The 16013-nt window shown below is 41.8% G+C and overlaps 1 protein-coding gene and 1 long non-coding RNA gene across 3 annotated transcripts in view; both read right to left on the bottom strand.

The window, feature by feature from the left end:
• Window positions 1-11075, bottom strand: part of TIGAR (TP53 induced glycolysis regulatory phosphatase) — a 25373-nt gene extending 14298 nt beyond the window's left edge. The window contains exons 1-2 of one of the 2 annotated variants that reach the window (XM_032775752.2): window positions 10975-11075; window positions 5120-5157 (exon numbers count right to left, since the gene is read on the bottom strand). In XM_032775752.2, coding sequence (XP_032631643.1) covers window positions 5120-5157; window positions 10975-11006 — 70 coding nt within the window. In that variant the 5' untranslated portion in view covers window positions 11007-11075. Of the gene's footprint in view, window positions 1-5119; window positions 5158-10528; window positions 10705-10974 lie in introns of those variants that run through there. The other variant, XM_032775751.2, reaches the window with a different exon arrangement.
• A 2048-nt stretch (window positions 11076-13123) lies between these two features.
• LOC116820267 (uncharacterized) overlaps window positions 13124-16013 on the bottom strand; it is a 14751-nt gene continuing 11861 nt past the window's right edge. Inside the window, exon 4 of the long non-coding RNA XR_012656773.1 lies at window positions 13124-13374. This is a non-coding gene — a long non-coding RNA (uncharacterized LOC116820267). The remainder of the gene's footprint in view (window positions 13375-16013) is intronic.

The raw sequence follows: 16013 nt of genomic DNA, 5'->3' as shown, positions 1-16013 counted from the left end.
GGAAGCAGAGAAACCGGTTTCTTGATACTCACAGGCTAGACCAAGAGGCAAGCCTGGGAAGGAGGGGGGAAGGGGTTTTCTCCCCTGCTTTTAGCATCCAAGGGATTTGGAATCTGGGTGTCCCCCCAAGGAAGGGTTGGGGACACCAGAGAGAGAAAAGGGGGGATCAGGCCCCATCAATTCCTGATCTGGTGGCAGCGAGAATATCCAAGCTGGTAGTGAGCTTGGGGGAGTTTCAGGTAAGCCCCCAGATTTTGGACGCAAAAATCCAGGTCTGGGACAGGACCAGATTGTGGACGCTAAAGTTCAGGTCTGGGACTGGGAGGCTATATTACCACAATGTGTCTTTCCTGTCAGATCAGAATAAGTGGAAAACAATGCTGCAGAGGTGGTTCTCGCACATAAGAAATCCACCAAGATTTCATCCTCTATGCCTTCAGTGGCAACACAGACAATAGGACCACAAGAGATTGCAATTTGGCTTCTAAATATCAGTATGCCTGTATTTGATCAAGTGAGAGCTTATGACTGTCATTTTATTTGCAATTTTGATAATTATCAATTTTGATTTTAATTTTTAAAGTTGCAGTAAGTTAAGTGAGAGTAGGATGGGGACAGGATGGTGCTGACAGTGGGGCTGCAGGGGGCTCTCTGTGCAGCCAAGGGGCTCAAGACATCAGGGTGTAAGATGTGGAGGAGACTGCAGTCTTGGCACAACAGAGCAGACCTTCACCCCACCCCCAACCAGGGCTGCAAGGAGGAGGGGAAGACGACCCTGACTGAAGGAGAGACCACCTAACTGCTGAACGGTTCCTGTCCAGGGACAGCTCCTGCACTCCTGGCTGGTGAGTGAGTGGGGCCATGACAGTGGAGCTGCAAAGGGCTCTCCACATGGCCGGTGACACCAGATCCCTACAGGTGCAAGGGGCAGGTGGAGGCTGTGGTCCTGGCCTGGTGGAGCAGACACATCCCCAGCCAGGGGCATGAGGGGGAGACCACAACACTACTAAATGGCTGAGTCCTTGGGCAGGAGCCATTCAGCAGCAGGGTGGCCTTCCCCGCAGCCAAGCCCTCTTCCTCCTCCTCAAAGCCCTTGCTAGGGGTCTCTGCTCTGTCCCGCCAGGACCACAGCCTTCCCCACACCTTGCGCCTGCAGGGATCAGAGTCACTGGCCCTGCCACAGCACAGGAAGCCCTCTGCAACCCTGCTGTCATGATCCTGCTCTCTTGCTCCTGTGACAGCAGGGCTGCAGTGGGCTCACTGCATTGCAGGGCCAGTAATACCAGATTCCTACAGGCACAAGATATGTGCCCCAACTACTGCCAATGGAATTTTTCCCCATCAATTTCAGTGCCAGCTAAAACGCATGTTTACCAACCTCCATCAATTTAAAGTGAACCCTGCAAAGCCTAGTTATGGCCACAGCTGTAGGTTTTAAATATTAAAAGATTCTCTTTAGTTGCATGTGGGAAGGGGACCAAATAACAAAGTGGTAATATCCAGTATCCAATTTAAAACTACTGAACAGTAAAAAGAGGTAGTCTAAAAGCAACGTGCAGATGTAGCTGGAGACAATCGATGTGCTATTAGATAGTGCCTCAGCTGGTATGCTGTTTCTTTTCCATCAAATACACCTCTACCCCGATATAACGCTGTCCTTGGGAGCCAAAAAATCTTACCACGTTATATCGAACTTGCTTTGAACCACCAGAGCACGTAGCCCCACCCCCCGGAGCACTGCTTTACCGCATTATATCCGAATTCGAGTTATATCGGGTCACGTTATATCAGGGTAGAGGTATATCTATGAAAGTCATCTTATCAGCAAATTTTTGTGAGCAACTTAAGATAAAGTTCTTACTAAGAATATGAATCTGAAGAACAGTCACAATTATATTTATATTATATACCACAAGATATGTTACAAGAACTTCATAGTTGCAAAGTAAAACATTCAGAAGTAAAGAAATGCCAGAATTAAGGTTGCCAGCACAAGCCTAATTCAGCTCCCCTTATATGCATGCATTATCATAGTATGTGATCATAAACTTACTCTATTTTTTCCACCAACCCCTTCCTCAGAGTGCACAGAATGAACAGTGCTCACTTACTAAGCAGCTGTAGAATAGCTTGTTTTATACTCATTGGTCAACATGTAGATCTATGCAAAATTTACTGGACACTATTCAAACCCTTCTCTGAATATAAAATTATTCATTTCCTCATGGGTTTGCCTACAATGATCATTTCTCATTTCTAAGTGTTTCACAAACAATTTATTTTCATAACACTCCTGTGAGGCAACAGGGTATTACATCCCCATTTTACAGATGTGGAGCCAAAGCACAGAGATTAAGATCAAAAGTATCCACTAATTTTGGGTGTCCAATATAAGATGCCTAGGGCCTGGTTTTACAGAGTTGTTACAATTATATAGTTCTTTGTGCGCTCAAAGCACAACTTCCATTGAATTCAGTTGCAACTGTGAGTCCTCAACACTTCTAAAAATCAGACCTCAGGGTCTCAGGTTGTGTTTCTGACTATCTGAATGCACAAAGTTAATGGCCACTGCTGAAAAGTTTGGTTTAGGTGACTTATCTAGCATCACGTAAGAACTCTGACCAAAGACAGGATCCCCTTCTCCAGGATAGCATGCAACTGCCTTAGCCGTAAAACCATCCTCTCTCTTTCTGCAATTGCCCTCCTCATTCACTATACACCTTCCATCTTGTGCAACAAACAAGGCAGGGGTCCTACAGAAAACAGCCTCCGTCACTACACAACCTTTATTCAACATTCTCGACCCTACAGTTCCTTGCCTAGCCAGTCCCAGTATTCACCCCTCTGGGCTCCTCATCCGAGCCCCAGTCTCTCCCTCTAAACTCCATATCCTAGTCTCAGTCTTCTCCAGCCCAGCTCCCATTTCTCACCACCCTTCTCATCCGAGTCTCTCTCCTTGCTCAGTAATCCGTCTTCCTAACTGCCCCTCCCCCCCAAATCTCATCTCAGAATGTCAGTCATTTCCCCCCTCCGCTCCCAGGCTTCTTACCTCAATCTACTCTCTCCACCAATACATCCCATGCACTGTCTGGATCTAGTTGTTTCTGCTTTCCAATCAGGCTACTTCCTTCTTCACTGTGCCTGAATGCCTACGGTGAAGCACCCAGCACAAGAGAGTTTTCCTGCTCTCAGTGCCTGGCACCACAGCAGTCAGAAGCAGCAACTACAGGGAGTCTTGTTCAGCCCATGCAGCCTTGGGCTGCAGTATGCTCAGTACAGTTAGAATATTCAAAGAATGTAGCTGCCACGCTAACAAGTCTCGGAGCATACGCAAACTGATTTTTTCACAAAAGCTCATAACTTGGTGTTGCCATGGGGCAAAAAAACCCTCCCAACTTTGGCAAATAGACACATTCCTGGCAAAATTCGATTCCCTTACCAAATTTCAAGCCCCTCGTGCCAAAGCATGGAGATAAGAGAGCTTCTCAGCAAACAGTCATAAGAATTTTTAATATAAGCAAAACAGTGCTTTCCCCTCCTCAATTTTCTGACGAATGGTATAGTCATATCTCCAGAAACTCTTAAAAAAAAATTAGCCTGAGACAGACACCTAGCATGGAAAATTTCAGCATGAATGGCTGAAGTCTGGCAAAGTTTAAGCAACTGAGTTACAAGCAACTCTTATGATGGGAAGTGCTGGGCATCCTTAGATACCCTTGCTACCAGCTCTGCCTATAATCGCATTACTATTATTCTAAAGCAGAATGTTTAAGGAGAAAAAAATCAATGTAGTCTCTCCATGACTCAATTCAAAAGAAATTAACACATTATCTAATGTCCTGGACGTTACCATCTCTATTACAGTCTTAGACATTTTGGAGGCATATGAACTCTATTGAACGCTGATAGTTCAAAGTTCGTATAAGTTATCAAGGCACAATCTTAACCCAAAAGATAGGTCTCTTACCATACACATTATCTGGTATAAACAAACAAACTGACAAGTTAACTTGGATGCCGTGATCAAGTTTGACTGATTTAAATCACTGTAATTTAAATCTGGGTTTATTCATGATTTAAAACGAGCACAAAACCTTGACTTAAATCAAGGATTTTAATCTCGTTTTGCATTTGTAGTTTATTTTCCTAAGGTTGATTCTCACTGATTGGCAACCATTAGAACATGTTGATTTGCAACTCAGTATAGTCTTTATCCTAATTTTAGTACTTTTTGCCAACCAGGAGGATACAATGTATCTATACAAATTCATTTAAGTAATTACATGGCTTAAAATAAATTTAATTTTTACATTCATTTTACTATGCTGGAAAATTGTGAATGACATTTACTAGATGATTCACTCTTTATTAATGCCTGATTTGCCTCAACCTGCATTTGGGAGCACATTAGAACTCAATTAAAAATGCATAAAAACAGGTTTTTGTTTTAGTTAAACCACTGGATACATATATAATAAGTTGATCAAAACATGTTTTGCATTTGAAACTAAATGATTTTATTAAACAAAGGACTTATTATCTATAGTTAGTGAATTGAACTGATTGTTTCTGATCAGGATGCCCTTTAAAACTTTAGAACAAGGAGAGCTCATCCTCTCACACCTTATTTTTATTCATAGACTGGGAGAGGATAACAAGCTTTTCTGCTTTTTTTAACCCCCAAACAGTTTCTCGCTTTGAAAGAACCAATAAGTAATTGAACTGAAATAAATAAAATGAAAAAAAAATATTCTCACTGCACCTGCAACAGAGACTACTACTGTTACAGATGCTTAAACGGTTACTTCCACTAGTTCAGTGGTTTGACTTCCGTTAAAACTCGGGCTTCAAACATATACTGCTTGTATTTTTTTAAAATTTAGTATATATTAAAATTGTTTAAATTACCCATAGGCCTTGTCATAATAGTGTCATAATTTCAAATAGGCTTATTTTTAAAAAGAAACATGTACTTAATTTAAATTTTTTTTAAGTCATCCATTTTTATCCATCCTGATACTGATAACATTTCAGTTAACCATAGGCTGCTCTCTTGCAGAGGTATATGTAATTATATAATTTCTAACAATCTAATGGTCATAGCAGGATTGACACTAACCTTGAAGTATCTTGTCTTTGTTGTATCTTGTTTCTCCACTGAAAAATAGAAATATTTCAGATAAAGAAGAACAACCTGGTCTAAAAATAAGGTTAGTCAAAATTTAAAAACATTTGGATAGTAGACGTAAACACCGCATCAGCTCGGTACTATAATAAGGGGAACACATTGCTGTAAAGTACAATATCTTTTTCAGTAAGATGTGCTTAAAACTCTCATAGTAACACTTTAGAAACTTTTTAAAATAATTAGTTCCAATAACTCCTTCAGTGTTCATTAAGAATAAGCTTCTTTGGAATCAAGGTAAATGTAGTTGCTTAATTTCATAGTTAACTCAGCACTATTTAGTTATCTATTAAAACATTATCTACATTTTAGTTTCCTCCTATCTCCACCCTAAAACAGTGATTTTATGGAAAATGCACACCACTGCATTTTTTTTCCAATCAGATGCCTACGCTTTGAAAATGAGCCTACACAAAACATAACAATAAATTTAGAAGTATGAAAACCAAAGAAGGAAAATAATTTAGGGATACAAAAAGTGGAGGGACATAAATAGGATTAAAGAAAGGAAAATAAAAGGACTTGTCTAAACATGAAAATTAATCCAGAATAAGGGAGGTTGTGAATCTGAAGCAAGTGTGTGGATGCTCTTATTCCAAGTCCTAAAACATCAACAACAACACTTTCCTGATAGTGGAGCAGAAGGAATCCTGCTTTGACCACTTAAATATATACTGGAAAATGCTTTTGAGTATTTTATGGGTAATCTTGTTTTGGCAGAGGGACAGATTAAGTCTTTCCATTCTCCTAATTCTATATTTTTATTTAGATCACTGGATGTTTTTTAAAATAAAGAGATGTGTACAAATAAAGCCCCCCGTCCAGACAACACCACTTAAGCATATTGACTTCAACGGATCCATCACATGAGTAAAATGACACATGCCTCATCATTTGCAGGATTAAGCCCAAAGAAAATGCTCACTTTCCAAACAAAGAACTATTGTCCGTGCTATAACAGATTCTCAAAATGATCTGGACAGATGGCTGGTCACATAAGGCTGGCTATTTCTCCTCAATAAATTGCACATAAATAATTTCCACATAAAAAAAACTGCTGAAATTGCCACAGAGTGTATGCGATTCTAAAAAGGAGGGCATCTGATTCACAAGAAAATCATTCTAATAAAATATAGTCAATACTACAAGACAGTGAGAACCCCCCCCCATAACAGCACATACAATAAGACTGCCAAGTAGACAGCGAGGATGGGATTTTCAAACATGCTCAAAATCAACCTAAATCTGTTCCCACTGAAGTCCATGGGAGCAAAGTCAGACCAATGCAGAATACTTTTGAATATTCCACCATAATATTTCAGATTTTCTAAAGAGAACAGTGGTTTCAATCTGGTGTATTTTCCAACTGACCAAAAAGGGAAGACTGCAGCTGGATCACCAAATCAGTGGATTTAGATTTTTAAAGGAAAAACAGGAATAATTCAAACCAGAGGAAAACAATTAAAATCCACATTTGGGTTGCACTGTGCAAGCATATTATGCAAAGTAAACAAAAATTACTTTCCCCCCAGTATTTACAAATATTTTGTTTGACAACAGCCTTTTAACATCTGAATCAGGGGTATGGAGCTGAAATTTGATTTTGATTCTCCACAAACATGCCCATACTAGACAGTACACTATTCATATTATACAGAAGTCTGTTCACAGAGATCCACTGTGACTGAAAGAAAAAGCTAAAGCTATATGTTTTGAAGAAGTCAATGAGGTCAGTGCTTGTTTTAACATTCCACAGTACTATCTTATTACTAAATGAACTCCCCACCACTGCCAAGTCAGAGTATTTTTGGCAAGAGGTAGGTCTTATGACCAACCAAGCTGGTCTATAAATAGCCTCAACTAGCCTCACATGCAACAGTGCCCATTATGCAACATCAAAAATCACTGATATAATCAGTCTTTATCTTAATGGGTTACCAAAACACAGAAGAATAATTTCAAATGTTTAGTTCTAACAGAATATTTATCAGATGCAAAATTATCAGCAAGTATTTCCTAGAATGTTACCACAGAGGTATCACAAAATGTATTATAACAAAGAATTATGTTAGGTTTAATTCCAAAACAGTTATGTGAATGCTATATGAAACCACTGCATGTCATCTTTCTGTGTCACAACATTTTATTCTTAATATGTTGTAAATACAGAAAGGCAGACATCTGCATTTCAGTCCCTTCTGTAGCAACTTTTGTTAAGTTTTAAGTCCTGAATAAAACAGAAGTTATCAGGAAAAACTCAAAAACATAACTCTTTAGAATTATAAAATAATGTACATTTGATTCAATCAGAGTAGTTTGTAAAGGAAAGAACCCTTCCACTCACCCCGAAAAAAGGACGGCAAAATTGCTAAAACTTATGCAAACTTTAGCAAAGTGCTAGAGAAGGTAACATCTTTAAACAGGCATTCTGTCCTTAATGTATGTATTTTTTCTTACTTTTGGCCTGGAGTTTAGGGGTTAGCTAATAACTGCACCTAAGTTTGTGTAGATGGAAGGGTCTATTATTATAGACTTATTATACTTTAAATGCCTACTATATTTGTTAAAGTTCAAGACTTAATGAAAGAGTTAGGGACATATATACGATATGTTCAATTTTATGGTAATTACACATAGCTCTCAGACCCCAGCAAGTCGCCAATGCCATCTTCAACTGGGTAAAGTTTGGGCACAGGTGCTCTAGCCATAAATTAATTTTAAGAACAAAGAAGTCTCAACTAGGAGATAAAAGGTGTCTCTCAGAATACAGTTTAAGAGAGAGAGACACAACGATAATCGTTTCACTGCTATGTCGCTATACTGTTACCTTATAGTTGGAGAATAAAAGCTTTCTATTGGGATTTGAAAAACGTTCATTTTGTCATTTTCTGATTTAAGTGCCTCTCAGTGTAAGCTTCACATTTCTTAAATAATGCACTCTCTCAAGTATTTAGAAAGGAAAAAAGATGGAGAAGGGAATTACCTATATGCTTCTCTAAAGATATAGTTTACTTAGAATCCTACCCTTGAAGCACAAGACAGCTGGAAACTTCCCTAACACTCAAACATGTTTAGACTTTATGGAGATTAATAGTTATATCTCATGAACAAATGAACGTCATTATCTTCAAAGTCAGAGATTATAAGGCCAGAAGGGATCACTGTGATCATCAAGCCTCACCTCCTGTATAACAAGGCCAAAGGACTTCCCTGAATTAATTCCTATTTGAAAACATTCCCTTCAGTTCACTGGTGAGTAGGATGTAAAAAGCTCCCTAATAACTATATGACAACTACCAGAAGCTGTAAAGTAATTTTTCACATCCCATATCTAATAGTGGGAAGGTAAGAATCCACCCAAATACCTCAGGATTGCACGTGTCCATATTTGAGCTTTGCACAAAGTGTAACAAGCAACAGTACAAGAAATACCACACTTTCAATTCCTTAATAGTTGTCCCTACCAAAGACAGAAGTAGCGCTGTAACTGTTAAGGCCAGAAATAGAAATTGCCTCCAAACAATATTAAGATAAGAATATCAAGTGATTCAAAAAGTCCCTAAAATAATTAACTAACAAGTTTTAGTTTTCGATAGGTAGAGGTAGTTGGCCTAACATCCTTACTAGCTCAGTCACATTTAGGTCAGCATGAACGCTCTTTTGCCCACTCTTCAGCACAAAATTACTGAAAGTAGTAACGTTCTTGGGAGCATTCCAATGAATAATGGATGTGACACTACAGAAACAGCAAGAATCAAGATTCCAAAATTTTGTTATCCACAAAAGAAGCAGCTCCAATCAGTGTTTATTAAATATAGAGTAATCATTTGAGGACAGAAATTAAATAAAGTACCACTTTATAGTACAAAAGGAGACTTCAAAGGTATCTTGGTCCCCAGCCAGAAAAGAAATTCTGTATAGTCTCCTCTGAAGAAATCAATCATTTTGAATTCCCTCCTCAGAGAGTGGTGGAGAAAGAAAGGGGCCGTTTGGACATTAGCTGAAATCTAAAGATATGAGCAGACTGCCAGGTTCAGGGTCAGGTATCCTTAGGGCACAGAAGCATGGACTTTGGGTTTCCGGCACTTTCCAGGAGCCCACTGAGATGGTACAAAATTGTCACTGAACGTTATCAAATGTTTATTTCCTGTAAATAAAGGAGGGAAAAGGGTAAAGAATGGGTAAACCCAATGGTATCTTAAAACAGTGTGCATGCATCCAAATCTATTATGTCTAGGAATATTTGTAACGGGTAACTACGATGCTAACAACGACTACTGCAGAAACTAATGGATGAGGGAACATCCACTCACACTAGTGAGCCAAAGCTAATACCTAAACAAGGTGCGACTCAGGATACATCTACACAACAAGTGCTACAGTGGCACAGGTGGGAATTCCTGAGGAAATTCTGCACCACTACATAATTTTGCAGAAATTAAGGCTGTGCATGCAGAATTTCCTCTCCCCCCAACCCCCTCCCCCCCAAAAAATGGGCTGCAGAGATGTCGGATGTCTCTCCCTATAGCTGGCAGAGCACAGCATGCAAATAGAATACGGGATGGGGGGGGGGAGGAGCCTGGAGGGTTCCCAGCACACCCTGAAGGAAGGAGGCAGCGGTGCACAGGAAACCCAGTGCAAGCCTGGGACCCAGCATCAGGCAGTTTCTTCCTCTGGATATTTGGGCTCCATAGAGGAGGGTGTGTGAATGTCTTCGGGGGGGGGGGGGGCACAGCTGGCACCTGGTGGGTAGAGGGTGAGAGTATCTGGGCTGGGAGGGGCCACGGCTGGGGGGAGTCTGGGCCAGGGAAGGCCCCAGGGTTGGGCTCTGTGAGGAAGAGGGCTGAGAAACAGGAACTGGGTTATCATAGGTGTTTCTTCAACTCTTTACTCCCAAGGGAAACTTTCTGTGCATCTGTATTGTTGCAGACATACTTGCTGACAGGTATTTTGAAATAAATTACCAAATAATGGCAACCCATGTGATTATATAGTGTTATTTTGACAAAAATTGCAGAATTTTAAAATATTCTGCACAGAATTCTGAATTTTTCAGCACAGAATTCCCCCAGGAGCCTGGGAAGGGGCTTTTCTGTAGGTAGGTTAACAGATGAGTTCTTCCATTGACCTAACTGCACCTATACCAGGGGTCCGGTTGTCCCGATTTTTGGGTCTGTCTTATATAGGCTCCTATTACCCCCCCACCCCCATCCTGATCTTTCACACTTGCTGTCTGGTCACACTAAAGGTCTTTCACAGCCCTGCGGAGAGATGCGGCTGGAGCGATCTAAGTTTTAGGTGCTGAACAAGACTCCGTTTCCATCCCCACAGCCAGTCACACACCCTGGGGCATCCCTGTGACTCCCAGCCCCCCTCTGCCGACTCGAGTGCTCGGTCGCCTCCTGCCGGGAGGTCGCGGCGCAGCGTTGGCGAGGGACGGAGAGGCCGGAAGCTCCCTTCTGGCAGGGCGCCGCAGGCAGCCCAGCCATGAGCCCCGCCAGACGCGGGCCAGCAGGACGCAGCGGTGAGGGGCGGAGGCGGTTCATGGCCAGACTCGGGGCCTGAAGGCCTCAGCCCCCGCTACGGGCCCGGGCCTCTTCTCCCCCCAGCGCGGGGGATGGGGGAGGGTGCAGCCGCCCTGCCAAGGGGAGGGGCGCGACGCCTCCAAGGTCCGAGCCGGAGCCCTGGGACCTGCGGGAGGCGGCGGCCCCAGCACGAAGCCAGGCTCTCACCGCCGGGGGGGGGAGGGAATTGGGGTCTGGGCTCTCACCCCGCCCCCCTCCACTCACTGCCGGACGATGGTCAAAGCGAACCGAACCATAATGCGCTGAGGAAACAGCCTCTACGCCCCCCGTCCAACCGGCTTCTTGCCCCCGCCTCCGTACACTGCACCGCCCACCCCTCTCTCGCCTATTGGCGCTCACGCTGACTGACGTCACAGTTCCCTTTAAGCGGCTCCTTTTCCGTGCCGCTCGCGCGCCGGTTTGATAAGATTCCGCGCAGGCGTAGAGCCCCCAGGAGGAGGCGAGCGTGCGCGCGCGCGCGTGCATTGCCAGGGGTGGGGGTGCGGGCGCGCGCAGGCGAAGGTCGACGCTGCTGCCGCAGTAAACGGTGTCTGTGAGCCTGGAAACTGTCGTTCGCCGCCGAGGAGGCGGGGTGAAGCCTGGCGGCTCGGTGGTTATCAAAGGCAGCAGCAGGCCCGAGCCTAGTTTCAGGCGTCACACACCTGTGCCGACTGTCAAAACGCCCCTGTGTGTGGCAAGCAGTCTTTTGTGTATGAAAAAACCACCCTCCTACACGTTAAGAAAAACTACTCATTTACCCTGTGGAAAACGAACTCACTGATGTTTGTGGAAACCCATTTGCCCATGGAAAGACGTTTAGCTTTCGTATGCAACTGAACCACCCCCAACTCGTGTATGCTTAATGCAAAATTCATTTGAATGTGCATAAACACTTGGTGGTGCATGAACACTCATTGGACAACGAATTGTTGCATGTGCGAAAACTCAAAACAGTCACAAGCAGGTGCCTAGGAGCACAGCTGCACACACGGTTTTCCCAAGTGACCATTTCTCAGGTGTATATTAGCCCAGGGGTAGGCAACCTTTCAGAAGTGGTGTGCCAAGTCTTCATTTATTCACTCTAATTGAAGGTTTCGTGTGCCAGTAATACATTTTAATGTTTTTAGAAGGGCTCTTTCTACAAGTCTATAACATATAACTAAACTATTGTTATATGTAAAGTAAATAAGGTTTTTAAAATGTTTAAGAAGCTTAATTTAAAATTAAATTAAAATGCAGAGCCCCCCAAACCAGAGGCGAAGACCCAGGCAGTGTGAGTGCCATTGAAAATCAGCACGCGTGCCATAGGTTGCCTACCCCTATATTAGCATATGCACAGAGTGCTCAGCCATTTGATGGCATCATCAGTCAGGTGGAGAGCCGGTAGCCTGCCACTGAAATATGTCAGTGGGCACTCGTCAAGGATATGTGACATAGTCTGAAGTTGACCACAGCTGCATCACGGGTCATCACACCATCATTGATGCCTTAGTTATCAGACGTACAAGTATGTTTTTGAGACTGCAAGAGATCTTTACATTCTGAATATTTAGCTTAGGGTGTGTGTAAAATAATTACATACCTAATATTGTCTACCCTTAGCATTAAAAAATATATATCAGAATCCAGAAATTATGGAATTGGCTCAAAAATTAAGGGTTTAAAAATAATAAATTCTGATTTCTTTTTATTTGTCCACTGCTTTTTGAGACTTCAGGGTTCACATTTTCAAACTTTTCTTCACAACCATTTTCTTAAATGAAAATGGAGATTTTCATGTAATCAAACGCCTTCAGGACGTGAGTCTTTCATAAATATGCCAAATTACATAAAACTCAAGATAAAATTGTGAGTCAACAATATTATGCTCAGAAATGACACTGGAAACCTTGGAGGGGAGGGAGCCTTGGCCAGGTCAATAGCTGTGACAGACAAATTGTATTTAAGTGAAAGTGAACAGAAATTACAAAGAACTAACCAATGGTGTCACATTAGCATTGTGTGACAGAAGCCCAATGGATGTGCCTATTATCCATAAAATGGGGCAGATTGTTTCCACTGTCCACTTGAATAGGCCTTTGGAGAATATAGATGTTATTATTCAGTGCAGCTTGGCTGCTTGGATCTAGATGGGATATTATGTTTCAGCATCCATTGCCTTTGAGGGCTGTCTTCTGTGTACTGAAGGTGAGGTAGGTTACCTGCCAATTTGTAGAACTCTTTGGGCCACCTTTGCTCAATAACTATTATCATTTTTGTGAAACAGGAGGAGTGGGGCTTAGAAGGCAAAATGTCCATTAGATGTAACAAAGGGTGCATACCTCTATTTTGCACAGTTCCCATGCATGTCAATTGATACTCCATGCACTGAAGCTTGCAGGGCCAGGTCATTTATTTGTAATAAAGATGACAAACAAACTAGCAGCCAAGGACAAGAGCTAAATAAACCGCAAACTCTATTTTCTTGCCTAGAGGTTGTCTCTTTGGGTCCCGTTTGAGGCACACAGGTAGGAGGACAGCGTATACTGAAGCTTGCACTGTTGTTGCTTATGCTGAACCTGTTCTGTGGATAAACAGAGGGATTTTTTCTCCAATATTGTCAGGGCATCACCTTTTATTAATGAACTGCAAAAAAACCAACACAAAGAGACAAAATAAATGCTGATTGCATGTATAGATTCACAGATTCTAAGGCCAAAAGGGAACATTGTGATCATCTAGTTTGACCCGTATTGCACAGACTATAGGACTTCCCCAAAATAATTCCTAGAGCATAAAACGTTCATCTCAGCAAAAAGAAAGCTCTGCCAACAAAAATTATGAAGGGGCTGGAATAATTGACTTCTGAGTAAACTAAATACGGGATTTTAGCCAAATGATAACTATGGGGTAGAATTTGATAACAGCTGATATGTATCTGAAGGGTGTATAAAACAAGGAAGGGGGGGAAATTGTTTAGGGTAATGAAGGTGATCCATGGAGCTTTAATTAGGAATAATGGGATGAAACTGAGAAAATGATATTTAAGACAAATATCTGAAACATTTTGTAAATGTGAAATCAATTAGACATGTAGGAAGGTAGTTGAAACCCCATTGCTATTTAAAACCACGGGTAACTGGACAGAGCATTGGAAACTATGATAGGGAACAGTCCTTCATTTTCCTTAATGGCTGGATCATGAGATTTTGTAAGTCTTTTATAATGTCTGTGATTCATTTAGTAATGAAAATTATTCTTTTTTCTTATTCTTTATTCAGCTGGGAACGGTTTATGCTTAGAAGCAAAGGGCAGTATTTCCCCAAAGATTTTACGAAAGTGTGGGAACAAAGGCCATCTACATATTAAAAGCTTGAAAAAATATTCTAAGTGAACAAGGGACACCTCCTAATTTTTTAATTAGTTTGATTTAGTATCTTATGTTAAAAAAACTCAACAACTTTCCTTATTAGCTTGTGTGACACAGAAACCCATTGGTAGTTTGCTACCCTGTGTCAGCAACTCTTGTAGGGCCTGACAAAATCACTGCACCTAACACTGTTATCATGATACACCCAAAAGCTGGCCTGGATTATTGGAAAACTAACTACTTACTGATCAGTGATATTCCTGTGAGATTTTATGTACAGGGTGTATACAAAGAGTTATAAGTATTTGCTTGAATTATGTTCTTAAAATGTGTTTGGCAAGCAAAGCATAAGCCCAGTCTGTCCTAGATAAAGGAATGTGTATTTGCTTGTCTGACTAGCCTGGTCATTAGATGGAGACAATGAAAGTAAATTTACATATAAGATAAACAAAGATATCAAGCTAACCAGCAGTGGAGAAAACATCATGGGGTCTCCACTCCAGCAGGAGAGAGATGCTTTGTTTGGGCGTACTTGTCAAGGAATACATTTTAGAGGTTTGCTGGACTATAAAAAGAATGGAAGAGAACCTCATAGTTGTCTATCATTTGAGGGATTCAAGGGATCCGAGCGCTTTAAATCACAGAATGGTTCTTCAGCTAAGGGGGTAGAAATCTCTTGGAACTGAATATAGGTGAGAAACCTGCCTAGTCAAGATTGTAGCTTGCTAAAATTAGCTTTAGTTTTAGAAGTGTATTTTTACTTTTTTTTGCTTGTAACCCTTTCTGTCTTTATTCCTTGTGCCTTTTATCACTTAAAACTATGACTTTTTGTTTAATAAACTTGTTTTACTTTTACTACAAACTAAGTCAATGCTGTGATTGAAATAAGAGTTTGTCAATTTGCAATGAAATTACAGGAGCAATTAAATTACTAACTTCTGTGCGTGCTCCTGGAGATGGCTGGGCACTGCAGGGGTGCCTCTTGGGAACTTGTGAGTTTGGGTTCACTATTTGTTACCTGCAAAGCAAGGTTTGGACTTGTAGAGCCCTGAAGAGTTGGCTGGCAAAGCAGACAAGCTGATGTGTCAGGGAGTTCTCACACAGTTTAGCAGTAGCAAAAACAATTGCTTGCTGAGGTTGCAAGGAAGAACAAAGTAATTCACAGTTCTGGGAACCCCAGCAGATTGTCACACTGGCAGAAATTTCTGGGGAAATTCAGGACTGGGAGTGTGTTGGAGTCCCGCTGTAAAAAGTAACTGGGCAGTGGAAGTCAGGGTGATGATACCTGCGTGCTTGTAAGGCTGGCTATTGGTGTCCCGGCTGTGAGCCAGAGCAGCACAGCATTGAAGGCATCAAGAGTTGCAGGGCAGGGAGTGACACAACCCCTTGCTGATTTGGGTTAAACCCCAAAGCATCACAACTTGGTGTGTCACTTTTCCACACATTATAATTACAATATTTACTACTACAGTGGAGTTAGGTTTTTTCTCTTTTCTCTTCCTCACAATCTGAATTTGGTAGTAGCTGTGACTGAGTCAACTACTACCACCTAGTGGCTTACAGTGAAATATGCATAGAATCTTTTCAATTTCAGGTTTCAGAGTGGTAGCTGTGTTAGTCTGTATCAGCAAAAACAATGAGGAGTCCTTCTGGCACCTTATAGACTAATAAATGTATTTGGGCATACGCTTTTGTGGGCTAAAATCTGATGAAGTGGGTTTTAGCTCATGATAAAACAAGGTTACTCACTTTGTAACTGTTGTTCTTCGAGATGTGTTGCTCATATCCATTCCAGGTAGGTGTGTGCACGCCGCGTGCACAGCCGTCGGAGAAACTTTTACCCTAGCAACACTCAGCGGGTCGGCTGGGCGCCCCCTGGAGTGGCGCCACCATGGCGCCGCATAAATACCCCAGC

This window comes from Chelonoidis abingdonii, chromosome 1 (genome assembly GCF_003597395.2).
Source record: "Chelonoidis abingdonii isolate Lonesome George chromosome 1, CheloAbing_2.0, whole genome shotgun sequence".
Lineage (NCBI taxonomy): Eukaryota > Metazoa > Chordata > Testudines > Testudinidae > Chelonoidis > Chelonoidis abingdonii.
This window is presented reverse-complemented; position numbering and strand designations above follow the sequence as displayed.